At 44.8% G+C, this 26,612-nt stretch overlaps 1 protein-coding gene across 6 annotated transcripts in view; it reads left to right on the forward strand.

The window, feature by feature from the left end:
- The first annotated feature begins 15 nt into the window (after positions 1 to 15).
- ANKRD17 (ankyrin repeat domain 17) overlaps positions 16 to 26,612 on the forward strand; it is an 88,282-nt gene continuing 61,685 nt past the window's right edge. For 3 of the 6 annotated variants that reach the window (XM_054202929.1, XM_054202934.1, XM_054202935.1), the window contains exon 1: positions 17 to 568. In XM_054202929.1, the coding sequence (XP_054058904.1) occupies positions 209 to 568 (360 nt within the window). In that variant the 5' untranslated portion in view covers positions 17 to 208. Of the gene's footprint in view, positions 569 to 20,405; positions 20,482 to 26,612 lie in introns of those variants that run through there. The other 3 variants (XM_054202930.1, XM_054202931.1, XM_054202933.1) reach the window with 2 other exon arrangements.

The raw sequence follows: 26,612 nt of genomic DNA on the forward strand, positions 1-26,612 counted from the left end.
CGACCACCGGGCGGCGGCGGCAGGGCGAAGTGGGGGAGCGCGGGGCGGCGGCGGCGGCTGAGGAGGGAGAGGCGCCCGTTGCCGCTGCTGGAGGCGGCGACAAGTATCGCGAGAGGTGGCGCGGCGCCGGCGCTAGAGGTGACCGAGGCAGCGGCGGCGGCGGCCCCGGGTGCCTCCTCCTCCTTCCTCACCGGGCGGATCGGCGGCCATGGAGAAGGCGGCCGGCGCGGCGGCGGCGGTGGTAGTGGAGGGAGGCGGTGACGGCGGCGACGCCGGCAGCGCCACGGCCGGGCCCGGTCCCCCGGAGGGGCTGAACGGCGGCGCCGGTACCTCACCGCCGTCGTGCCCACCCGGGGCGGCGGCGGCGGCGGCGCCGCGGGGGCTGGTGCGGGTGTGCGACCTGCTGCTGAAGAAGAAGCCGACGAAGGCGAAGCGGAGCGGGCGGGCCGGCCGGCCGGCCAGCAGCAGTGAGAGCGGCGGCGGCGGCAGCGAGAGCAGCAACAACGGCAGCGAGGAAGAGGAGGAGGAGGAAGACGAGGAGGAAGAGGAAGAAGAGGAGGTCTCCGAGGTACCCAGGGGGGTCCCCGCGGGGGAGGGATGCGGGCAGGGGGCCGCTGGGCCTGGTCGCGGAGGGAGTGGGGGGCGGGATGGGGGGCCGATGGCCGGGTGGCGGGGCGGCCCCGGGGGTTGCCCTACTGATCCGGTTTCATAATTCCTCGCCGCTCCCGCCTCCTCCGCCCCCGCCTCCCGCCGGGCCCTGCCGCAGAGGGAGGAAGGGGGCAGCACCGCGCCGCCCGGCCTGGCCTCATGGCTGGGCCGCGCCGGGGCACGGCGGGAGGGCCCCGCCGCCGGGGAGGCTGGGGAGGGGGCGGCCGGTGTGTCCCCGGGGCGGCGGGGTCCCATGGGGAAGGTGTGGAGCGGGCCCGGGGGCTCCCTGGGAGCCCCAACCGGAGGGCCTAGTGTGGGGCACGTGTGGGGTTCTTTTGGGGGCGAAAGGCCCCAAAAACGGTGCAGGCGGCCCTCGAGGCCGTGTGGTGTGTCCTCACGTGCCACGGTGGAATTGGGGCGGGAGGGCGTGAGGGCGGGAATGCCGCCGGGCGGGGGCTGTGGAGGCAGGCCTGAGCTCCGGGCACGCTGCTGGAAAGCTGGGTGCCCAGGTGTGGGAATAGATCGTCTTGGGGAAAAGCAGGTGGAGTTCGGTAAAGTGGAGGCTGCCTCAGAGCCCTGGGCCTTCTGCTCCTTCTTGGACACCTTCTCTGAAGCCCGCAGCAGCCACTGCTTCAAAGTAATCCTGAAACAAGCCCAAGGAAGCGTTCTTAACTCGTGCTTGTTTAATGTTAGGTTTTTCAGGTAGGTATGGCTGGAAGACGCCGAGCAAGACTTGAAGCCCTTTCCTTATTTGCATATATATTCACACCGAGTGGCTTTGCTGAGTGCTTTTAATTCTGTAACCTTCTAAGCTGGATGTTCACTTCTGCTTTTTTTCAGTAGCGTCTTCAAAAAAAGTCCACTTCAAGTTCATAAGCTTTGCTTTGAAGTTTATTTCTTGGCAGGTTGTTTTTTACATGGTATATCTACTTTTGTGTTAGAAAGTAAATTGAGCAGGAAGAATGGGAAGGAAGAGTCTGATATGTTTAAGGAAGGGCTGGGTTGAGATGGTGATAAGTTTTTCCACAGTTAAGAAGCACTCTGCATTTTATTTCTGCAGAAGTTGATACGAGAAGTATTTTATCCAACTGCTGCGAGATAAATTGCACACAATGAATGTGTCTTAATTAACAGTTGTGCCTGGCGTTTTGGTTCTGTAGTGTTTATTTTTAGGAAAGTGAGTGTTATCAGCTAGGTAGAAGTTTTTGAGGTGTAAAACTTGTGAGATAGGCAGCTGTGGTTATGTGCTGAACTGTGCTAACTAGCAGTCCTACACATACTTGAAGAACTTGCTCTCTTAGATGGAGTCCGTGGAGTTTTGCTATGGTGGTGTGTGGCCAAGGGATGGAGGCTGTCCAGTGACTTAGCAGATGCATCGGTTGATAATTGAGCATTGAGATGAGCCCTGTGTGTGACAGCAGCCTTCATCAGGATTTGTGTAAAGTGAGACTTAATGGCAAAATAGTAGGTGGATTTATTTTGTGGTCCCCAGCCGTTCTTCCAAATGGCTCCTTATCCTGATAGCTTTCAAACAGTACAGTGGGTATGGCATGATGGGAAAGGCAACGAGACAACGAAGGAATACATGTCATCTTAGGTGAGCTGAGCCTTTGCCTGCACACTGTGCCTTCCATAGCCACCTATTTAATATGCTTTGAGACCTGCAGAGAGATAAAAAAGGAAATGATCATTAAAGTATCATGAGGCACCAGAAGAATACTTGACTCTTTTTTTTTTTTCATAGAATGACATGTATTGTAGATACCAATAGCTGGGAATGCAGTTTTGGCATCTGGAAGTTTCCCTGATGTTTTCATCTTATACATCGTAAGTGAAGGCCTTCCCAGTCTGGGTGGGCTGGGATTAAAGATTAAGCAGGAGTAAGTAAGTGGTAAACAAGGTAATAACATTGAGTTTATTAAGTTTGGCATAGCATACATTCTGTCATATATTAGCTTTATTTATAATAATTCTTTTGCTTGATCATTCAGGTTGCTTGCAAAAAACTGTTCTAGTCCCACTGACTTCAGGATGAAATGATGCAGCTTAGTAGAATATGCACAGCTGAAATCACAGTTTTTAGGAATGTGAGCATGAGGATGGCCTGATTAATGGAGCAGAGGATCTCACTTCAAAGTAGTTCCCAGCAGCTCCTGGGGAGGAAATGTGTTTTGAATGTTCTCAGCAAAAGGGAGTTTTCTTTGTCTGAAAGCAACCTGATGTTTAATTTTGGCTTTAAAAAAATAAAAAAGTTGGTGTTTCTACTGTGGGATTTTTAGTTGTTTGGGGTTTAAAATTTTCTTTAGTTTAGACTTTCTTGAGATGTGCATAGTTTGTGTGGCTTTCAGCAGTTGGATTGTGGTCTTCTGACCACTGGCAGTCTGGAAGACACATAGAATGAAAAACACAAAGAAATCTAAGTTTATGGTTTTGCTGTAAATGGAAACTGTTGTGGGAACACTGCATAAGATGTTCCCTCCCAGCCGTTCTCTTCATTATCTCTGTAGACTTAGGACAGTTTGTCTTATGTTCTTTTTTGCCCTTCCCATGCTTAATACGTGAAGACTTCTCTAATCTGAAGCAAATTGCTTCTAGATCTGACTACTAATGAGACGGCTTCTAAAAATCAGGAGTACAGTAGCAACAAGTCAAAGGAGTAATAATCGGAAACCTGGCAGATACTAAATCACAAAAACCCCATGAGTGGAAAGACATTGTTTGGCTCAGTTGTTGCTGAGCTGATGGAATGGAATAAAAAGTAGTAATCAGATGTTTTCATCTCAGTCTGTTTCTAAACTCCATTAGATCTCAGTATGGAAATGTAGGCGGTGGATAGAGCTTTGGGAGAAGTTCAATTGAAATCTCATACCAACAACTTAAGGAGCTCCTACTACGACGTCCATGGCAACCTCCAAAGTTGCTTTTTGATATTGCAGCAAATTGCTGCATGTCAACAAACCCCAAGATTCTAGGTAGCGCAGTCCAGTATTGTCTCTAAATGGCAAATTGCCTTTTCTCTAACCACCAGCTAATTAAAAAAATGGCAACTCTTTTCAGTACACAGGAAGAGATATTTTAAGGTAAGAGAAAAATGACAGTAGAAGTTACATACCAGGGAGGTCAGCGCGCATGCTTCCTGGCAGAATTCTGGTCTTAGCTTATGAGTGATCAGGTACAACAAGCCAAATTGTTCATTTTTCATAGAGATAGTCTCATAAGCTGCTTAAGGAGCTGGGTTGTGGTTAAATAGGAGTGCAGTGCCATTTCTATCAGGTGATAACTGACAGAAAGTGCACATTCAGGTAAAAATCGGATAGGTGCGGTGACACACGTGGGAAATTTAATGGGTTGACATGTTAGATGTTGAAGGGTGAAGTGAAGGTGCGTCTTGGTTCTTGATCAGAATTGAGTGAGGAGTGTCACTGAAGCAGACTATATACTGGGGCTGGTCTGTTCACCTAATGGGAAGCTGCTCTTACTTTTTAGTGGGGCTTTGTACAGCGTGCCTTTCGTCCCCCATTTAACGTGGCTTATTGTTGATACGTAAATATGTGAAACAAATACGAAGAAAACTGCCTGACGAATTTGTGCCTTGAGTTGAATCAAAGGTCTGTCTTGCAAGCTTCTTTAGAGGATGATTTTCAGGACATGAGTCAAAAAATAAAAAAAAGGGGGGAAGGGAGCAGGTTAGGCAAATGAAAGCTGACACATGTGAAGCTTGGGAACATCATTATTGTTTGGGAGCTTTATTATTTGCTCTCTGGTTTGGTGGTGGTTTTTTTTTTTTGTGAAAACATGGTTTAGCAGTTCCTCTGAACAGGCTCACACAAACATAAATATGTAGGCTTCTTGAAAGCGTTCGTGTATGTACCGATTTTGCTAAACGTTTGTCTTCAACCAATAGTGAAACAGTACAAAAGATAAGCAAGTCTTAGTAGGAAGTTGCTATGTAAAAATCTGCATTAGGGCTTCTCATTAAACACAGAAAAGTTTAATTGTGTATTAAAAACTCTGTTTACAAGCTTATTTCAAGTCTCTGTACTTATGGGATGTTTGCTGCTGGCAGTGAAGTTTATAATTGCTTTTCCTAATATCATATCCATTTTAGGAGTTTGTCAGTTCAGTGTTCTCCTTGATCAGAGAGTCTCGTGATGATTAGATGTAGATCAGTCTTGGATTTGTGTGTGCTTCTTCCTGTTCTTCCTTTCATTTTTCTGACTGATGTAGTTTGTCACTGGATTCTCATATGACGTGTAAATTAGCTTTCCTAGACATAATCCTCAATAATGTTAACTGTGCCTGAAAGTGTTGCCCTGTGCAAAGGATGTTTTTGAGATGTTTTGGCTGTTCCTTACGCATTCACAGAATCATGGAATGGTGTGGGTTGGAAGTCACCTTAAAAATCATCTTGTTCCAACCCCCTGCCCTGGGCAGGGACACCTCCCACCAGACCAGGTTGCTCCAAGCCCCATCCAACCTGGCCTTGAACCCCCCCAGGGATGGGGCAGGCACAGCTTCTCTGGGCAACCTGGGCCAGGGGCTCACCACACTCACAGCAAAGAATTTCTTCCTGAGATCTCATCTCAATCTCCCCTCTTCCAGTTTAAAGCCATTCCCCCTCGTCCCATGGCTCCCCTCCCTGCTCCAGGGTCCCTCCCCAACTTTCTTGGAGCTCCTTTAGGGACTGGAAGGGGCTTCAAGGTCTCCTCGGAGCCTTCCCTTCTCCAGGCTGAACCCCCCCAACTCTCTCAGCCTGTCCTCACAGCAGAGGGGCTCCAGCCCTCCCAGCACCTCCAGGGCCTCCTCCGGCCCCGCTCCAACAGCTCTGTGTCCTTGTGATGTTGGGGACTCCAAAGCTGGACGCAGTACTCCAGGTGGGGTCTCCCCGGAGCAGAGCAGAGGGGCAGAATCCGCCCCCTTTCCTTGCTGCCCATGCTGCTGGGAGTACAGCCCTTTCTTGTTTTTACTGGGGCCTCATAGCTGCTGTTAATAAAAGTTCATTTTTTGTTTTTTCATCTGCAATTGAATTAGTAATGGAACTGAACTAGTAAGATGAAGTAAATAAAACAACAGAACACCACTGGTCCTATAAAATTTCTTCATGCAGAGGAAGCTACTCTTAACTTTTTTAGCTTCAGATATAAGGTGTTAATCTGACAATTTGGGCTTACTGGTGCGATTTCAAGAGTGTCACAGGCACACGGTTGTAGTACTTAAATTGTAAAAGGTTTTAACAGCTCAAGTATTAAAGCAAGCTGTTGATTTGAAACGCAGAATTTAATTTATAATTTTTTTTAAATCCCAACTGTCTTAATTAGCATCCTGGAATAAGACCTTTGGATCATGCAGGGCTGCTAAAGAGCCAGTATGTCTCGCTTGACCGCTGCATGATACGTTCTCTGTACTACCATTACTTTCATCTCCTTGCGTCTTCAAATACGTGACTGAGCATGCAACTAATTGAGCTCTGTCCTTGTTAGTGTGTGACATCCTGATGTACAGCTCGATCTCACACGCTGCCTCGTTGTTTATGCTGTAATTCTTTTCTTTCTGTCAGCTTTGGCAGTTTTTTTGCCTGTACTGTTTAGTTTCTTCCCTTCAAAAGAAGAAATAGTGAAATCCCTTAGGAAAAAAACCAAACTCGTGCAAGACCTAAGGTGATTTGGGCCAAGCCATACATTGTAGTAACTATAATGATGAGGAAGATGCCCAAATCAAAGTTCTTAAATAAGCCTTTTTTGTCTGCTCTATGTAATTGAAGTTATTAGTGAATATCTGGGTTTAAAAAGAAGCCCCCTGCATAAAATGACTGCGGCAGAAGGTGGAGTTAGGTATTGGTGACGCCGCGTGAATTTGTTTACTTCCTCAGATATTTCTTCAGGAAATGTCCCTATAAACATAATTCCTGTGTGCAGGCTGGAGCCAAACACCCCATATTGTAAGTTAGTAATTTAGTTCTTTAAAGAGAATGATTTCTCTGGAAGAGATGGAGCTGAGACGATTTCCTCATCTGTCAACTTTGAAGGCAAATGGGATTATGTATGTTTGGGTTTCTTTTCTCTATCCGTGTTTTAAAAACAAAACTATTTGTGCTTGTTTAGGATATAGCTGCTTTGGCAACTGGATTTAGGAATTGAAAAATCAATGCTGCAGATCCAAGATAAGTTAGAAGACTTGATTTTCGGGTTAAAGAAACAAGCCTTTCTAACTTTGCATTACAAATAAAAACTACCCAAATGCGACATTAGTGTTTTAGGCCATTTGAACAGTATGGGTGGATGCCTTGGTAGACTTTTTTTCCTGAAATGATGTGCTTCTGGTTTCTTGATGGTACGGCATTTTAGGTGACTAAGTTGAAATAGCATCTTGAAGATGTGCTCTATCTGTAGGGCGTCTGTACCCATGTGCAACTCTTATGTCAGTAACTTTTGATGTTTTAAGAAAGAACGCTAATTGTGTGGGTGGGGAAGGCCTTAATGCTGACAAATGGTTTGGATAAGGTCATTTAACTGACACGTGTACTTAGGGGAAAAAAAAAGTCTTCCTTAATGTGTGGTTAGCCTTACCAGTGAATGTAAATACGTCCTGGTGTTAGTGTGTGAATTCTGGTGAGCTCCGTGCGGTCATTGTGCCGTGTCAACAGGAATATTTGAAAAAAAAAAAAATAAAAAATCCCATGCTTGACCAATGAAGGGCAGCGTTTCCTCTCTGTTTTCACTAAGCAGTTGGTGCTTTGTGTTAATCGGTACTCGGAGAGGTTATCTCGCTATTCCAGATGGTTTTCAGCCACATTTTTCCCCCCCCATGTGCAATCTGAAGCTCATAACTATCTGAAGAGCTGAAGCCGTGTGGAGGCATTACTTAACTGTTGTGTCACCTTATTTTCACATTAGATAATGGTTGTATACCAGGCTAAAAATCAGCCATGAAACGAAGCATGTCTTTAATATATCTTTGTTTGTGCTTGCAGTATTTTCTTTTAGGCTGAATGCTGTAATTAGGATGATTTTGTTTGCATTACCCAAAGCAGTTTTTGACAAATTCACATTATTGGTGTTTGATGTGCAGGTGTTTTTCCTCTATTATATTTTAGCGGAATCCTCAAGTCCTAGGAGTATAATGGTGTATTCTAGGAAATGAGATGAAATAAACCTTGATTTTATTTTATTTCCCTGCCCCAGCCCGATATCTTAGGTCCTTGTGGTGTTAATCATCAAGAATGGATAATGTGTCCAAATACGCAGCTGTTCAGGTGCTAGAAAGCAGTGCTAGAAAGAAGTCTGCAGTATTAAGAAGCATGATGAAATGTCGCTCTTTAGAATATCAGTTTGGACTTCTGGCCTCCGTTCTCCTCAAGTTCAGCTTGAAGCCGCCAAGAAGTGAAGTGTCTGGATTCTTTTTTTCTTTAGGTTAAAAATGAAAGGCATCTTTCACACAGTGATATGACTTCTTTCTACTGCAAAGGAGACTACCTTGTAGTTGAGCTCAGGTTTGTTTCCCCTTGCCCTAATGAAAAAAGAATGATTCTTTCTCAGCCTCTGCATCTGTCCTTCTTTGCAGGCACTGTTTTGTGGATACAGCCTTGGCAGAAGGGGAACATCTGAAACCTCTCTCAAGCGCAGGGAGGGATTCGGAGATAAGAGGAGGCAGGTCGTTTCTATCCTCCCAGTTTTTCCCACACACAAGAACAGAATTAAACACTTTATTTATCAAGAAGCTGGAGGTCCCCAGTACATCTGTGCCTGGTAGGGATCTGGTGGCTCACGTGTTTTCCTGTCCCTGAGCTTCGCCATTGCAAAACTTCAGGTATTTCTTGCCTTTTGTGCAGTCTTGTCCTGAAACGCTTTGCCAGAGGAATTTTCCTTTTTATGCTGTTCTGCAGGGGTGAATTGTTCTCCTCCACAGAAGGGTGAACAATGCCTTAATGAAGTTTAAAATTTAAAATCATGATGTGGCTTCGGTTGGGTTTTTTTTTTTTTTTTCCCCCCCATCAAGTGCTGAGTGTTGTTCATCCACTGTGTCAGCGTGGGTACTGATCCCACTGAAGGTGGGGGAATCGGGTTTGTAGGAAGGTTGCAGTGAGCACACTGCTGCCAAAAAAAAAAAAAAAAGGGCGTTCATTGCTCCTCCCGGCCACTTGGGAAATGATCTCGTTGAAAAAAAACCTCAGCAACAGAAAAAGCATGTTTACAGTCAATCGGTTCCTTGATCCAGATTGTCAGGCGGTCGCACAAGAGCTTGTGCTGACACAGCCAAGAGCCCAGAACTTGAGCAGGGAGGAGGGATGGGGACTGCTTTTTTTGCTTCGTTTAAATGCCTGTCAAAGAAACCTGCATTGTCTTTGAGGACTTGAATTGTTAAGAATGCTACAGATCTGTGAGAATTACTGCGTTAAAGGGCAAAGTAGTCCTCTTGACACTTCTCTTGGATCTTCTATTTGAAAGTGTCTGGCACAGTCCTGGAGAGAGAAATCGGCAGAAATTTTGCTGCTTGAGATAAAATCAGCACTGACTTTTTTTTTAATCTCTGGTATTTGTTGAGGTTCTTGAAAGCAGCATGTTAAGGATAGGGAGGAAGAGAGGAAGGAAGAAGTATTTTCTTAAGATGTTGCCGCATTCTGAGGATCACCATCACTGCTTTGGCGTCATTTAGCGCAGCATCGGAGTCCCTTTGTACACTGCCAAGCATAAAAGTCACAAAGCATGACTGTGACCGGTATAGTGATTGTAATACACATAGCCAAGCTATTTTAAAGAAAAAGAGTGCTTTCAATGTAACAGTCTGCTAGATAGATGAACATATGCCTTCTGTCCATCTCAGTCACGAACAGAAGTGGAAGTTGGCGTAACAGCGTGCTGGCATTCTTGTGAAGCATCAGCTTGATAAAGGAGCTCCTCAGGGATAAATATAGTGGCTAACTTCACGTGCTAAACTTTGAAGAAGGGCTTTTCTGAAGCCTGCATGTGGGGGGAAACGTTTGTGTTTCTACACGACTTCTGTGTAAAATCACTCTAAATGTACTTGTGTCTTTGAGTTGACAAAGTGTACTTGTGTTGTGGAGTTGGGGTGGGCTTTTAGGAAGATGCTGGCAGGTGCACCGAAGCTGGATATGGGATGGCATGATGTGATGAGTTGATATAAAAGCTTAACTCAGCCAAGAGGGGGAAATCTCTTCCCTCCAAGCTGTGCTTTTGCCCTGCTGATTTATCCCAACTCTCTCTAGCAGGTCACGGGCCTGTGAAATGGATGTAGATGCTGGTTCCTCCGGTGCCTTGGAACTGGTGGGTGCTGTTGTGTCCCAGCATGGCTTAGTTATGTCAGTGTATGGCCAAAACCTCAGCTAGGTTGCAAATCTTTTTGCCTTTGGTAATTTTATCAACATTACTCATTATGAAGTGTGTGTGAAGTAGTGCCACCTAGTAAGCACTTCCTTGAGTGAATTAGACTTATAATAAGGTTAGTAGTAGTACTCTGAACAAGCTTTAATTTTAAAAAAACTGAATTTTTACACCTAAAAAAGACCCCAAATGTTTTCAAGCAGGTCTTTGGTGGTGGTGGCTTTCATCGTAATCCAGAGATGGGTACTGCAGAGTATGCAGTCTTTCCAAACCATTGTAATACTTGTTCACAGAAATAACTTGAGCAATTGATTTTGTAACAAAAGTATTGTGCACACAGTCTGAGACATATTTAAATGATTTTTTGTAACGTTTTGTGAACGTCCAATGCACTTACTAAATTTTGTCATAGTAAAATAAATCATACACAGAGAGCCTAAAGGAGTTAATTTAAATAGCATTGGAGGGGGAGAGGTTCTGCTGTAGGAGCGGGGTGCATGTAGGTTGGGCTGCTGGGGGACCTCAGCTCTCAGGATGGTGAGTAGTCTGGCTGTGCTGGTGAAGGCTGTTGGAGATTGGTTTGGTTTGGGACTCTTGAAAGCCTTCAGGGTTAGTCTTGGGCTAAAATCGGGCTCTTACTGTGAGTGCATCTTGAATTGAGAAGGGCAAATGTTTGCAAGTTAATTGTTGTGTCTTTCTTGTGATAATCTGAGATAAACTGAACCTGTGATGTATATTTTTGAAGACTCAACAAAGAAGAGATGGGGGACGGGAGGTATTGGATTCCAGAGAACAAGCAGCGTTCAGCTAGAAGGATTGCAATCTGGCGGCGGGTTCAACTATACTGATAATAAATGCTGGGAGTTCTGCTTTGTGGTCCCCAGTCTGTCTTGATCTTCCAGGTAACTTCAGATGAAACAAGATGTGAACATCCGTATTAACAGAATTTAGAGAACACAAAAGTCTCTCACTGATTTTTATTCAGTTTATGTATTTTTCCTTCTTTAGTGTTTTCTAACAGCCGGCTCTCTGTTAAATTCCGGGCTTGGTATGGCTGTTAACAAATGGAGTAGATTTTCTAGCCAGTTCAGTCCGTGAACTTGAAGGTGCCAGCTAAGTAACTCTGGTTATTGGGAGCTTTGTAAAAGAAAGAAACATCAAATACGTTGTTAGGGCTCCTGATTGTTTCTGTAACAGTTAGGACAGGCTCAAAATTTCATACTAACTAAGTCCAAATTCTTTACGAACAGCCTACCTGAATGTAGAGCATTGATAGCTGAAATGGCTGTCACGTTCAGCTGGGAAAAGGGAGACAGGGACATCCTGATCCAGCTGATCCTGGATCAGAATTTGATGTGGAAATACGTGATATCAGTGTTCTCTTAATTGGATTAATATGCATAGAAGAAAATGATGGCCACTTAAAAAGGAGGAGGATGCTTTGTTCTAAAAAGTGTCTTTTTCTGGTTGAAGGTTTCCTAAATCTTTGCGGGGAGTATATTTGCACTTAAGCCACTGGAAGTTCCCGAATAGTTTGCAGCTGTTAACCTGCAAAAAGTTCTTAGTTTTAAAATATTAGACAAGTTCTGATATATATTCATTAATGACTGAAGAACTGGAAAAAAGGAGCCAGCCTCCTCCACATTGTATTCAGTGCTTTTTATACTAAACATTATTATTTGATAATTGTGTTTTGTGAGTGCATAGCCAAAATTGCCAAAAATACATTGTGTTACAGCAGGTATAAGAGAAAGCGTCTATATTTGGGAGCTTGCGTGCCGATATTAACCAGAAGAAAATGAAGAGCAACTTCTTCTGAAGTAGGCATATTCTCCTACCTGCATATCGAGTAGGGGGCACAGATAGAGCGTATGTTAAATGAGGATGGCTTTGACCTTGTACTCAAATTTTCACGTGCTAATGTGAAGAAGCCTTGGATTAGTACCGTATTTTAGAATTTGAGAGGTGTTAGCGTGAATGTTGTTGGACTCTATGGGACTTGGACATGTGAAAAATTATAATCCTTGCTTTGAGGCTGTTCAAATGCTGCTTACAATATACGCAGCTTTCTTGTCACCAGTATTTCACATGTGGAATGAGAAAGGAATATATTTTAATTTGTTGGAAGAAGGATCCTCCCTGTCCCAAATGGTTGTCTTTTCTGAATGTGTTCCCTATCTTACTTGTGTTTAGCCCAAAACCAGATTTCTTTACTGTGTTGAGAGTTCCCGGACTAGAGGCTTGGAACACAGTGTTACCCGGTGAAAACACGGACCGCTTAAAGCAGAGAACTTAAAAGGAAGTTCTCTTATAGAAAGCTCTCCTTAGACAAAAATTTCTGCCAGTAATCTTACACTTCTGATGAAAAACACTTTTAAAATGCTTATGTAATGCTATGTAATTTTTGTCTCACTTTGCACCTTTGCATCAGTTTTGTTTGACTTTGCATTGGGCAGTTCCTCCACAGGAAAATTGTAGGGGCTCCTCTAATAAGAGAGAAAATGCACTGGACAAACAAGGAGGCAGAACCGCAGGAATGTGTCTTGACACAGTTGCTTTTTAATGATGTTCTGGTTTAGTTCATCTTCAGGGCAGTGCTATGGATGAGTAAAGATATTTTCTTTCCTCCTTTTTCCATGCTTACATTTGTCTCGCAGAATTGAAGTCCAAAATAATAGGGCTGATGTAAGCACTTACTGGGGAAGAAGGCTTTTTGCTGATTAGAAGGGTTTCTCACTCTGTGCCAGAATGCTGCTTCCTTGCTAGGCTATAAAACTCTATTTAGATGTGTCATTTGGGCATAGATGAAGACTTATTTCAGAAATATTTTTATATTGTGCATCTACCTCCTGCTTAGAGATTGATGGTGTAAGAATAAGAGGCTGCTAATAGAATTTAGGACTGTTAACTTATGGCTCTTGCCTTGAGTGTTGCAGTCTCACTTCAGACAGAGCTAGCTTTTGACGGCCCTTGTCTTAAGAGTTCCTGGAAAAGGTGCTATAAGCTGAAGGCTCTTGCTTTGAGCCTGTGTGTGCTGTCGCTGAATCCTTATAGCTTCCTGGCATTGTGTTGCTGACTTGTTTCAGTGGTGGAAGTGAGGTTTTAACTGAGAACGAGATATCTTCTATGAAATGGTAATGCAGCGTGAATGTTGAAGTCTCTCAACTGTTACTGGGAGGAGATAATAGGCATTTGAAAAGGGTTCTCTGGGTGCGGAGTCTTCTTCCCTGATCCCACCAGAACCCAATAGTTCATGCAAGCTGCCGGGTACAGTTTGGTAGCATAGTGCTTCTGTTCAGGGAGGATGGCTCAGAGAAGGGTTTGTGCGAAGGGAATCGGGCAGCTTTATGCCATCAGACAGGTCATAAATGTCCCCGTCTGTTGTCAACAGTCAGTCCTTAAACCTTTTTAGTTTTATGCAGTCTTAAATTGACATAAAAAGCTCAGCATGCGTTTATCTTGGCACTTCCAAAGGTAGTTAAGTACAGATGCCTTTCATAGATACTGGTTTCCTTGGAGCTGTGGAAAACCTAGGTCTCAAGAGTACCATGTTAAGGGCCCTTAAGGACTAGATTTTCATCCTCTCCAGTTTTATATGTTTACCAAATCCAGTAAAACTAAATGAACAGCAAACACTGAATGTGGCAGAAGGGTCTCGAATGCCTTGCTGCTGCCCTAGGCCAAATGAAGAATACACTGGACAGAAATGAATGATCTCAGGAGAAAGCTTGTTTTTCGAGTGTGAAATCATCCTGGTCAGTCAAAAAAGTTGCTACATAGTTGTTAAGAAAAATATGTGGATTCATTATGGAAGTGTCCTTATTTGTGGGAGGTAATGGAGGCGAGTTGAGGGTGGTGTGATGTAGTAAGGACGGGCAGCAAGGGTCATCTTGGGATTGGGAAACTCAGTGAATGCTCCGCTGCGGGTTTTGGCAGAAGAGTCTGAAATGCTTAGAGGAGACACTGAATTATAAGGATAAAGGAATGAAAAGAAAGTACAAGAAAAGTATGTGTTTAAAATAGTAGATTTTATCAGGTTAAAGCCCATCATCCCTGCATGCCCCCACCCCCAATAATAAAAATGAAAGGAAGGCAGTAAATTTCTTTGCTTTGAAATTCACTAAAGCACCTACCTGAAGGATGCCAGAAAGTAACCGGGCTGACAGCTGTGGAGAGGTGATTGCTCTAAGAAGTGAAGAACAAGAAAATAATATGTTATGTGAAAATAGAAAAAGCAGATGAGGGTCATGACTTCAGATGGTTCCTGAGGTTTGATTTTGGTCTGATTTGATTTTATGTAATCACTAACCACTGAGGATCAAAAATGAGGGGCATCATAAATCCAGCTGGAGAAAGGAGGTGGAACAGTAGGTTTAAAGCTCTTCTTGGTATTGACATAGAACTGGAGGAGTTTACAAAATGCACCAAGTGATAATTCATGCAAACTTATACGAAGTAGAGGTCACACTTTTGTGGCATAACAAGATTGTTGTGTTTTAAAAAAAAGATATGAGAAGTAGCACAGAAGAACGTGTTTGGTGTCTTAGCGGCTGTCTGAACTAGCTACCGATACGATGGAGTGAGGAAAGGTATATGTACAGGTGGGGATGTAGTTCCTAATGAAGCTTGATAAATACTATGAATTTACAAGGCAGTGATCTTATTTGAAGCAGTGTGTACCCTTAGGTGTGTCTGTTTGGAGAAACATTCACTTCTGACTTAGTTGTAGAGGATTTTGAAAAGCTCTATTTTTATTCTAAGAGCAGATAGGCAAAACTTGGCTCAGTCCAGCCAAAGGAACGTGGGTAGGAGTATCATCACTCTAAAAAAGGAAGAAATGGACCCAACACGAAGCTGAAAGCTAGCATTAGCAGGGGGAGGGGATGTACATTAGGTGGTGGATAATTGTAGTTTGTCATTTGGAGTTGTTTGCCCCTTAGCGTGTCTCCCAATTAAGTTAGGTTTCTTGCCTTTTTTTTTTCTTTTCCCTGTTTTTCATTTCCCTATCTTTAAGATAATTTTGGTGACTGCATATTCTTTGATACAGAATAGCTTCAGCGACTGCATCTGCTTTAGAGGGACACTGGCTTCCTAGGTTTTTATGAGGCTGTTGCATTCGAAGTGCTGTTCTGGTGATCCACTTCTGCAGCATTTAATACAGAACAAAGAAAGTCTAGACTACAAAAAGTCATCCCTTCAGTGGGCGGTGACTTGTGAACACATCTGGTTGATTTTCGTTGAGTATTCTGTAGGTGATCCTAGTCTTCGACATGTTTTTGGCTCTCTCCTTAAGCAGTAATAGGAGAGCTCTCCCCGTACCGGTGATAAAGCCGGGAACAGAGTCTATAATGGGTTGAGTTTCGAAGTATGACCCCACCGTATCCACCGCTTTACTGGTGCGGACTTGGACGGGCTTCTCACCCACGGAATCTTTCAAACACAAGTTTGAAGCAGCCTTTGAAAAAGCTATTGGAATATTCCTTGCACATTGAATGTTTCTCCAGCATAGAAACAAGTGCTCCTGCATCTCACCTCGTGATGCCTTCTTGTTTTGTGTTGGAAGAGGAAGCTTGGTCGTCTGAAAGTTTCAATGATGTGGTTTTCCCTTTTGTGGATTAATTGAGTTTTCTGATTTCATGAATATCTCTAATTCATATGAAACGACAGTCTTCTCTTTGTCATATTCAACGTGTTCAAATACATTTCGTTTGTGGTATATGCCTCAGTTTGCAAGGTGTTTCCTATGACAAGGGTGTGATTTTTGCCTCTTGATGCTCTGCACTTGGCAGAAAATCAGAATGTCACAAAATTTTGGTGGAAACCCACCCTGCTTTTTGGTCTTAGCTGTCTCGGGAACTTTTTGATTCTGTCTGAGGTCATGTCGTTAGGACTGTCTGCCTGCTGCTGGGAAGAGAAGTACTTGGTAAAGCCACACTAAAGGGGTCACTGAGGGGTACTTTGTACTCTATTGAAGGGCTATTTTCAACTCTTTAATTTCAAAATGATTTGTTTTTTTAGTGGTGAATGCACATCTTGGTTCTGCTGAGTAAGGTGTTAGCATCCGCGTGGGACACGGTTTAAACACCCCAACCTTGACACCGAGCTCTGTGACTCTGAAAGCACACAAAAAAGTGCGTTGATATGCTTTGGGACGGTTGGTGACCAGTACTGCTTGATCAGCTGTAAAGAGATAACAATGTGCTTTTGTGATATAAGAGTGGGAATTGTCCAATCAGTTGTTCAAATGCTTACGTTTCTGGGTGACAGAATCTCTCTCGGATCAATTGTTAAAACGCTTGTGTTTCAGGGTGATGTGATCCGAGCGATGCCGGTTCTGAATTCCTGGTGGCCTGTGTGGCTCTAAAAGGCTGAACTACGAATCTTTTTAAAAACTGCCCACTGTCTAGTGGCCTACTTGGCCCTAGCTTTGGCTTTCACAGGATTCCCTTTGGTCCAACGCGCTTCAGCGTAGCTTGAAGTAAGACCTTTCCCCCTGCTTTTAAGCAGTTGTGCGCTAAGTTTGTCTCCTCAGGCTGCACTTAGGATGTTTCCTCTCCCACCTTCTGTGTGGGGAACAGAAGGGCTTTTCTGTGTGTTGGGCTCGCAGAATGTAAGGGACGGTAATAAGAAAGATGATGGATGTGCATGATGAGGGCGGCTGCGTTGTTCTGAGGTACCACTTGTTTAGAAGGGTGCTTTTTAGTAGCAGATAGTAATAGATGAGAGCACTGATCAGATCATGCCCTTCAGAGTAAGGCAAAGTAAAGATAACAAGCTTTCAAATAGAAGCGTAGGTGTTTCAAAAAGATGACTCTTTTTTTTCTGTAAACAGCTATTTCAAGAAATTCATAGAGCTGGACTTGAAAGCAAGGAAGAAATGGATTTGTGTTCACCTTTGCAAAACTTCGAGATATGTTTCCTGACCCATGTTTAAAACCTCACAATAGCACAGTAGAAATATGAAAGAAATTAATCCTGGACATCTAAGTAGGGGTTTTTTTTTGTTTGGTTGTTTTTTTTCCCCTTGATACCTCTTTTCCTTGCAGGAACAGAATGGAAGCCTGCATTAAAGCCTTTACATTTTACTGAAGATCTAATAGTGGTGCGAAGTGTTGGGAACGGGTTTTTTGGAATTTGGTATGGCAGACTATAAACGTTTTTGAAGTATTAAGTGTAGTAGTGGATGTCATTTGGCAAACAAACGCTTCTCCATAAGCCTGCACTAGCGGGCTGCAGGTGAAGGTGGGATGGAGGTGAGGGAACAGGGACATGAAGGGGACTGGAGTATCGTGATTTTGGGCGTGAAAACAAAGAAATAGTGAGTGTGACATGCTTTCTGTGGAATATTAGCTGGTTGGGTGGCTTGCTGCCCTCACTGCTCGCACGCAGAACCTGGCTCCTCCTGGTGTTTCTGATGGTGTAACACAACTTGAGCAGCTCTGAGTTATTCATTGGGTTGTGGTGGTGTAAATGAAGTTCTGCTGTTGCAGACAGAACTCCCTGTTGTCTTCCAAGTGGGAGAAGAAATGGTTCAGGCTCTTGAGGTGAGCTTGTTTCTCCTTCATGAAAATCTTGCACTTGTTTTGTAAAAATGGAGAAGATGGCGCAGTTCTTGCTTTGTATGGAACAGACAACTTCTTTTGTTCCTGTGTTATGCTGCCTTTCCATTTGAAAATCTTTTCAGTGTTGTCATATGTAAAACATCTTAATCTCAGCACTAAGTTGTGTGGTTTATGCTTTTTTTTGGTGTGATATAAGGTATCCGTTAATTCTTTCTGATGCTTGAAAGACTGAAGAACTAGTCTTTTGAGACATGAGTGTTAGGTGGGAGGTGGTGGCTGGTTGTTTTTTTTTATATATATATATTTCAAGGAAACCTTCATGTTGGCAGGGATGGCTTTGTACTTGGGCTAACATTTATGCGTGATCGCTGAATTTCATGTACACAGGATCAGTTGCAAGGGGCTGCTAAGGCTGTTAGCAATGCTGACCTAAAAGCACTAGTCAAGAGGAACCATGGAATTTTGTCCTGTGATACTTTGCCCGAACAACAGTTTCCGATGGAAAATAGGCTGTGATAATGTAGATCTTCGTATGATTCATTTCCCTTGAGGCCGCTAAGACTTCTATGAGTCTTCTCGTCTACCTAGCTTTAGCTGGCCCAGCTTTCCCTTCCGTAGGTCCGCGTGCCCAGTGAAGCTGGATACGAAGTCAGGAAGGTGTTACTAGAGGGGATCCTGCAGCAAGTGCTGCTTAGAGAAACCAAAGTGGATTGAAGTCTATGGTAGATGTTGGCAAATACTGTCTTGTCCTCAGAGTTAACCTCCTGTAAGGATAAATCATTAGATTTTTTTTAAAATGTTGTTTAGAAGTTTAAAGAAAAAACAAAAACAAACCCCAAAAACCCTGTCTGAAGAGCAGCCGAAATAGTAATGTCTGGATTTATCAGTTAACTCTTCCAGTACAGTACCTCTGAGAGGAAACCTCAGCAGCTGAAGAGGCGAAGTTCAGGCAGGTATTTGATGAATAGCGTAAAAATTCTTCCATGACATGAATTATGTAGGATGCACTAAGTTCCAGCAACAGGCTGGAGACAAGTTATACAGAGTCAAAGATGAACAGCTCGTGAAGGAGGTGCTCCTTGAATTAATTCTAGTAAAACAATGGAAAATCTGGGGTGTTCCCTAAAGTGGAAAAATAGTAGGGGCTCCCTGAGCAGGTGTAGAGTTTGTGTAAAATGAGGGACTTTCTGATAGGTGACTAGGATGTATTTCCTTTTTTTTTTTTTTTTTTTGGTTAAAGAACAGATTTCTTAGCAGAAGAACACAGCTGTGCCTAAAATTCACACTGATCAACTGGAAATTCGCTTTGTGATGTTACTAGTTGGCCAGGTAAGATTATTATTGCTGTTGTTGAGAGTATTTGTTACAATTAGAGCACTTTTTGGAAAAAGGTGATGTTAATTAAAAGGAGTGATTAGTAGTGTTTCTTCAAGTCAAAATGTGAATTTAATTCCTTTGGCCTCTAGACCCTTTTGTGCCCTGCTAAAATGAGTTCACGAGAGAGGAGGCTTTTGTGGGGTTGAGAAGATTTAGCATGCTGTATTTTTTTTTTAACTGGAAAATTAAATACTTTGAGAGCTGCAGATACGATTGCTCTGCGATTCTGACCTCCTGTGTGTGGAACGGATATCACTGTCACCTCGTGTTTCAAGGAGCGTGTAAAATTTCATTTTTCTTAGTCCAAGTTCCCACTTGATGTGTTGGGCAAAGCAGAGGAGGAGCGTGGAGATGGTGATGGTTCTCAGAACTACCTTGTGGAGACCTTGCTTCACTTGGTCAGTACCTTGTTATTGGAGTCGCAGGCGGCGTCTGGAATTCTTTCCACCCTGCGTGTCCCTGGTGCGGTGGAGGAGGAAAGGATGGAGTGGTTGGAAATGCAGGAGTTGGCAGTGCAGCCCTTGAGGTGGGTTAGTTGGCCTTAGGAGTTTTTGCTGTAATGGGAAGCCAGAAAAAAAATGTGGGCTATGGCGTAGATCTGCTTAATCTAAGGGTTTGGTGGTTTTTTTAGATTTTTGAGGAGTGTGCTTTGTTACCAAGAGCGGTCAGGGGAGGATGGGAATAGGCTCGAGGAAAACCACCCGAAGTGAACTTCAATGGGTCAGGAGGAGTGTGTACCTCAAAGTGTTCCCAGAGTTGCTGGTGTGCACCCAAAGGGTTTGTCAGACCCTCTCAGCACGGAGAGGATGGCAGCAGGCCCCTGTCCTGGGAGGGGACCTCCTGGAGCTCCCATTGGGAGTGGGACGGGATCCTTCTGGAGCTCCTGTGGCGGGGTGAGACAGGGATCCTGTTGGAGTTCCTGCTGGGAGGAGACCTTTTGGAGCTCCCGTTTGGGGGGGACAGGACCCTCCTGGAGCTCCTGTTTGGGGGGGACCCTCCTGGAGCTCCTGTATGGGGGGGACCCGGGACCCTCCTGGAGCTCCTGTATGGGGGGGACCCGGAATCCCCCTGGAGCTCCTGTATGGGGGACCTCCTGGAGCTCCTGCTGGTGGGGGCCCTCCTGGAGACAGCTGTGCGAGCCGTTGCTCCCACTGCTGGGCCCGCCGTGTGTTCCGGCGGAGGCCCGGGAAGCTCCCGGTGCTGCGTGCGAGCCGGGGTCCGGGCTGGGCGGGCGGGCCGTGCCGGAGCCCTGCCTGAGGGGAGGCAGCGGCCACCGCGCTCCCGGCCGGGGAAGGGCGGTCCCGGGCCGCCCCGCCCCCCCCCGCGCCCCGGTGGTAGGCGCCCGCCCCGCGCGGGGTGGAACGGTCCATTTCCTCTTCCCGTGCTGACAGCGGGAGGGGAGCGAGCGTGCTGCTGCCGGGCGGCCGCCGGCCCGTCCGTCCGTTCGTCCCGGGGGGCGGCGGGGAGGGAGCTGTGGGGGCATGGCCGGGCGGTGAGGCGGGGCGGCGGCGGCGGCGGCCGCCATGGAGGCGTACGTGTTGGAGGACATCCTGGAGGTAGGGGCGGGAGAGGGCCGCAGAACAAAGGGGTGCGCGGGGTCGGCGGCGGCGGACGAGCCCTCAGGGAAGCGCCGGGACGAGAGAGGGCCTGCCGGGGCGGCGGGGGGCCTGCCAGGCCTCCCCTCCCTCCCTCGGGGCAGGCGGGCCCCGGGCCGGGAGCCGGGTTGGGCTGCGGGCCCGCCCGCGGGGCCTAGCCTCCCCCCACGGCCGCCTGTGGGGCCTGCACGGCACGGGGGGGCTGGGGGCCGGCGGGGCCGAGCCCCGAGGATGGCGGGGTTTGGGGACACACACCCCCAGTTCCCGGGGTGCTGCCGGCGGAGGAAGGAGAGGGGCCTCTGTGCGGTGAGGGTCGGCGAGGGTGTGCTGGAGCCCCTGGGAGCTGGCCTGGCGGTGGGATTGCCGGAGATCTCGGCCCTGCTGCAGAACGACGGCTCCTTGTCATAACTCCCCCCCCCCTTTTTTTTTTTCTGCTTTTTGCCAGTGTTCCTGGTTCTTGTGCTGAGTATGTATTAGGCCTGTGTTAATTTCTATTACTGTGTTTCCAGTCATCTGAAGTATAGTCCAATTTTTACTTCCTCTGCAGAAGTAGAATCCTGCATTATGAAATAAATGACGTTTTCCCTTCTTGTGAGCAAAGCCTGAGAATGCGATTTCAACAAAATGAAGAGAGGGCCGCCTAGGAATCTTAACAGTGAAACTTCTGTTCAAAGTGCCACAAATATCTATTCCACATTATATTTGCTGTAATAGTTTAAGTAAATATCTTTTTTTGTTGTACCCATGGTTTTTCTGATTTTGCAGGCAAAAACATGATTTCATGGCCAGATGACTTTCAAAATACTTGAATACATTCTTTATTGTAACGAGGAGCATCTGCCTTACTAGCTGCTGTCAAAATATAAACAAAACAGAGGTTTCGGTGATGCTTGTCTTGTAGGTTTTTTCCTTAACAGCCATGCTTACGTTATTCTGTATGTTGCTCTAAAATTTTAAGTCAATAGAAATACTTATTGCTGGTGTTAACTTCCTTGTAAACCTTGGAACTGTTTAACGTAATTACACCAGAATGTTAACACAACTGCTCGGTCTGTGCTTAAGAAACTGGGGCAGATGTACGAGCAAGACTTTGTTAGCACTGCCTGCCTGTGTGGCTGGGCTTCTGCGGTGAGGTGGGAAGACCAAAAGTGAACTGGGCTTTTTGCCATCAGACAAACGTTTTGGTATTTCACTTGTCTTATTGGAGACTGAAAGCTTTTCCTTTTTTTTTTTCCTTTATTTTTTTTCCCTTCCTTTCTTTTAACTGTAATTGTCATTTGCAGCTCCATAATATGTCAAATGAATAAAATGCTTGTTGTTTATTAGTATTCTTGTTTGGAAAGGCAGTTAGCATATTAATTGTGTCAGCGTAGCAGTATTTTGGGTTTGTATTTGTGAGCTAAGCAGTTAGCTCTTGCTTCTCAGTCTCGGATGCGGCGACTTTTCTTTTGTTAGTTTCATCACACGTTCTTTTCCTGGTTATGAGACCCACTGTGTCCAGGTGAAACATCTTTAAAAATCAACTATGTCTTGTCTGACTTTAGATGGTGGCTGACTCAGTTGTTCGTGAATCTGAAATACTCTGGTAGCAGTGGAGGCTGTTCATAATTTCTTAGTGCATCAGTAGAAGCAATGTAATTGTCTTGTGTTCCCTGTATGGGTCCAGAAGTAACACTTGGTGTTGGTGTAACTTTGAACAGTGTGTTTATGGCGTGTGTTTTATTTTCCCATTTTAGGGCTTTTTGTCCACTGTGGAGCAGTTTGTGATGCACGTTCAAAGACAACAGTGTGAAGATTGAGAGAAGTGCTCTTGCTTAGGCAGCAGAATCTATGGCTGGTCTTTGTTTTATTCAGTAGACTTGGTACTGCTTAGTATTTAGTTAAATTAGGAGGGATCAGTCCTTGCTTCTTGATAAAATCTTCATGAATGTTTTCACCTCTAAGTTGGTTATAATTTAAAACAGGAAAAAAAAAAAAGGCATTTTCTGTAGTGTGCTAGCTATGTTGATGAGGTAGCGTAGAGACCGAGGCTCAAATGGTGTTAGAGGTCCTTACCACAAGAAGAAAGTGGATGCTTTTGGGGCAAAAATCACTCCTGAGTTAAAAAGGTAGATAATAATCAAGTAATTCATAGTTCACATGTTCTAGCTTGCCCTAGTGCGAAGACTACTTCCTCGGGGAGAGGAAGAAGCAAGATGAGGTGAAAGCATAGTATCTGCTTGGTTCATTGCTGAAGTTGCAGGACTCTGTTAGAAATCATTTTTCCCAATACTTCTTCCCTGTCAGAGGATAAAACTAAAATAACTCTTCAGCAAGTTTAGTGCAGCTGCAGGCAGAAATGGTCATGAGCCTAGAGGATTTCACGTGGCGTCCTGCCGTGCACTTAATGCAGAACTTGAGCTGGCTTTGCTACTGTCAGATGAAGAGGAACATTGTCTTGGCTCTCTTACTGGAATCTGGTATGGAAAGTGCTGTGTGGGAATGCAGTTACAAATATTTAAGTACCATGGGGTTAATCTGCAGTTAGCTTCTGCACATTTGGTTCTCCTGATAGGTGTATCTTGGCCATACTTCTTAGTTGATGTATGACCTAACTGACAACAAGGCTTTTTTTGTTGGTGTAACTTTTCAGTTTTTGGCTCGTATGTGCTGGTGAAGGAATGGTTATGCTACAGGAGACCTGACTCTGGTATTCAAAGGGAGACATAAACCCATAGTTTTGTTCTTGATGCTTGAGTTAATCAACAGAAACATCTTTTTGTCCGGGAGAAAAGGAGGTATGTGTTGTCCTGACAGATGAGGATGTGGTCTGTATTGTCGTGTGCGGAACTCACACTGACAGCACAGAAAACCGCTTAGGAAGCTTATGACAGTACAGGGGTAAATCTATACTCCCGGTGTTGATTTGAGACTTTTCAGAAGAAACAGCCATGTGTTTTGACCTTCAGGTTCTTTGAAAGCTTGTTTGTGCTTGACTTAAGCAGAGTGGAGTATAACACAAGCCCATCTGTGGATGTTTCCTCACATTCTTAGTAAGTACATTTAAAAAAAACATCTTTAACTTTCTAGCTTAAGGTAAGTATCTTTAACCTACCTGAACTACAACTGGAAATCATTGTAAACAAAACTTCATTTCTTGTTGTGACATTGGGAGCATTTCCTAACTGCAGACATTTTGGTAATTTTGTACCTGAGCTATGGGGATATTTTAGTAACCCCTAAGATCCTACCTCGGTTGCTTTGTATGTAGGTGACACGGATGTCAGTAAGAGGCGAGGTGATACAAAAGGATCACCTGTTACACCTTCAATAGCCTCGTCGAGCCACAGTGCAGGCAGTGGAGCATAGCTTATATGGCGACCCAGAGCTTTATATAGGGTGGAGACTCCCCTGCTTGAGTGCACGGGTACTTGATGAAATAACAACAGAAGAGCAAGCATTAAATAGAAGAGTAATGTCTATAACGCATGCTCAGAGTTCAGGGAGGCCTCTGCAATGCAATTTTTTTTTTTTAACAGGCTAAGGCTTTTAATATTTATAAACCTTGCAGTCTCCTAGTCTGAAGATTAAAATCTGGGTTATATTACAGTATTTCTGTTTGGGGTATTAGTAGCTTTTCCACGTTCCAACTCTTAAACAGGCTAATCCTTTCCCTGTGTTCTTTCTCGTAGTTTCTCTTGGTAGTCTTGTCTGTTCTCCTTTCTACCTGTTCTCCCATCTTACGAAGACAGCATTGGCTACTGATGGGCTCTGGCGTTTCCTAGTGATTGGTTGCAGTTCTTCATACGTTGTTTATCCGAACAACTTCTTCATGTGTTATTTTCGTACTGCTGTAGCATTCCTTTTGTTAAGGCATCATTGCCAGTCCCAGCCCCAGGTGATGAATGTTAGAAGCTTATGTTCCTGACTGTGTCCAAGGCAGTAGCGTTTCTAAGGGTTTACTCTTCAGAAATATTGGGTTAATGTTAAGAGGACCCCCACAATGATGTTGGAAAGGTTTTGTTGAAGCTGGTGTCAGGGCAGGAAGAATGCAGCGTGGAGCATGGTACATATGTCAGGAGCTGGACTCGTACTTGCTGCGGAGCTGTATAAGTTGTGCTGTCGTTCGATAGTAGAAATGAACTTTTTATCAGGATGCACGTTCTGCTGAAGAGTAGGTATGACCTTAAGTTTTGCCAGTCATTGGCATCTAGTGAGTGTTGGTGCACTCGTCTCAGTCAGTAGCTGGCTAATGATGCCGTAGTTTGCCCAAACTTAAAGAAAAGCAGATGGTTTTGGTTGCTGTTCCAGGGTGTGAGGCTAAATTGTTCTGAGGTGAACTAATGTTCTAGGAGATCACTGGGTGAGAGAGAACTGAATGTAGCTGGACGTGCCTTGTCTGAAGTACTGTTCAAGGCGGAAGACTGGCGTGAAGGAAAGTGAGCTGAATGTGCTAACAGGAGAGGCTAAAATTCATCAGTGCAGTGAAGGTGAGTAGGAACAGTCTTAGTCGAGTTCATCCTACAAGGAAGACCAGGATGCTAGAACTTGTGCCACGGCCTTGTCTGGCTAGTAGTATCACATAAGTTTTAGGAATTTTTAGAGGAAAAATATTCTTTTTTTTTTTTTTTTTTTGCCTCTCTCTTGAATCACCCGGAGGAGAGGGTCTTTCTGGGCTGAAGGCTTTCTGGGCATGCTGGCCGAGATATTTATGCACCTTACTGATCTACTATGCAGCTATTTGTGTAGTGAAAAACTCATCGTGCTGCTGCCTTCTTCTGCTGGCTGGGTGGGATTGACAGAATGGTGTCAGTCTGATGGAGCAGCAGGGATGGCAATCACCTGGGCTGTGCCAGCTTGTCTCTTTGCAGCTTCACCAAGGTGAGTGGAAACTCGAGTGAAGCGGCCTGGCTGGTTCCCAAGGGCTCCTTCTGTGTCCTTGTCTAGTGCTTTCAGGCAAAACATGGAGAGGTGATTCCCCTTGCCTTGAAACTGCTCTCCTGTAACACTGCCTCCTCTGCCCTTCTGCCTGTGGTGTGTGTGTGAGGCCAAGAGCTTAGCACGAGCGTGTGTCTTGTGTCTTCTAGAAAAGCAAATCCTTGATTTCTGTTACTTTCCGCCTTCCAGGTTATTTGGTGAGACCTTTTTGCAGGGCAAGGAGCTAATTTTCAGCTGCTGGACATAGGTCCCCTTCTGTGACAAGCAAGAAGTTAAAGCTGTTCTTTGGGTCTAAGCTGTTTCTCCTTGACTGGCAGGAAGAGGTTACAAGCTTGATGGTACACTTCGAAACCATTCTTGTTTTTTATGTTTTATTGCTTTATGTTTTTCGGTAACGGTTTGTTCTTGGTACAGTAATATGAAATTGCAATTATTGTGTGAGAAGCCTTTAAGGCAGTATGTGACTTGGTATGTGGGTAAATGCTGTTTAAAAGGTCAACATTATTCAGTGGTGGTGTCTGCCAGTGATGGTCTTGCTAATTGGGGTAACTTAACCTCTTAACCGAGGCTTTGACTAGCAGGTGGAATCAGATGATCTGCAAAGGCCTCTTCCAACCCACACTTTTCTGTCTTTTAAGCTGTTTGTTCAAATCAGATACTTAATTGAAAACAATCAAGAGAATTGAGAGAGATGTTTTAGACAGGTGAATTTATTTAGATTTTTTTCCCCAATGTGTCCTGTCTTTACACTTCTGCAGAAATGTGTAAAAGGTTCTTTTCACAGCTAAGGTACTTGTCCCTTTTTTCCTGCTTGCACATAAAATCTCTTCAGATCTTTGCCTTGCTGGAATTTGCTGGCTCTGTTGACTGATAGGAAGTCACATGCTCTGAAGCTGTAACCCACACTCAAAACAACCTGTTACAGTGCCTCAGCATCAAAATCATGCGAGAAGGAAAACGGGATAACTGGCTAGTATAAATAGTGGTTTCTGTTACTTGATGGCCAGCACTTCCTGTGCTCCACAGTTCTTGCACAGTTTCTTCAATTGCCCTGCTCTTAAACCAGCAGCATCCCTGCTTGTAGGTGATGGACTCAAACACCTTAGATGAAGAAGAAAGGTCTTAGATGAGGAAGAAATGTCTTGTTTCTGTCTCTCACTGTGGCCAAGCGTGTT

The sequence above is a fragment of the Rissa tridactyla genome, chromosome 5 (genome assembly GCF_028500815.1).
Source record: "Rissa tridactyla isolate bRisTri1 chromosome 5, bRisTri1.patW.cur.20221130, whole genome shotgun sequence".
In the NCBI taxonomy this organism is placed as follows: Eukaryota; Metazoa; Chordata; class Aves; order Charadriiformes; family Laridae; genus Rissa; species Rissa tridactyla.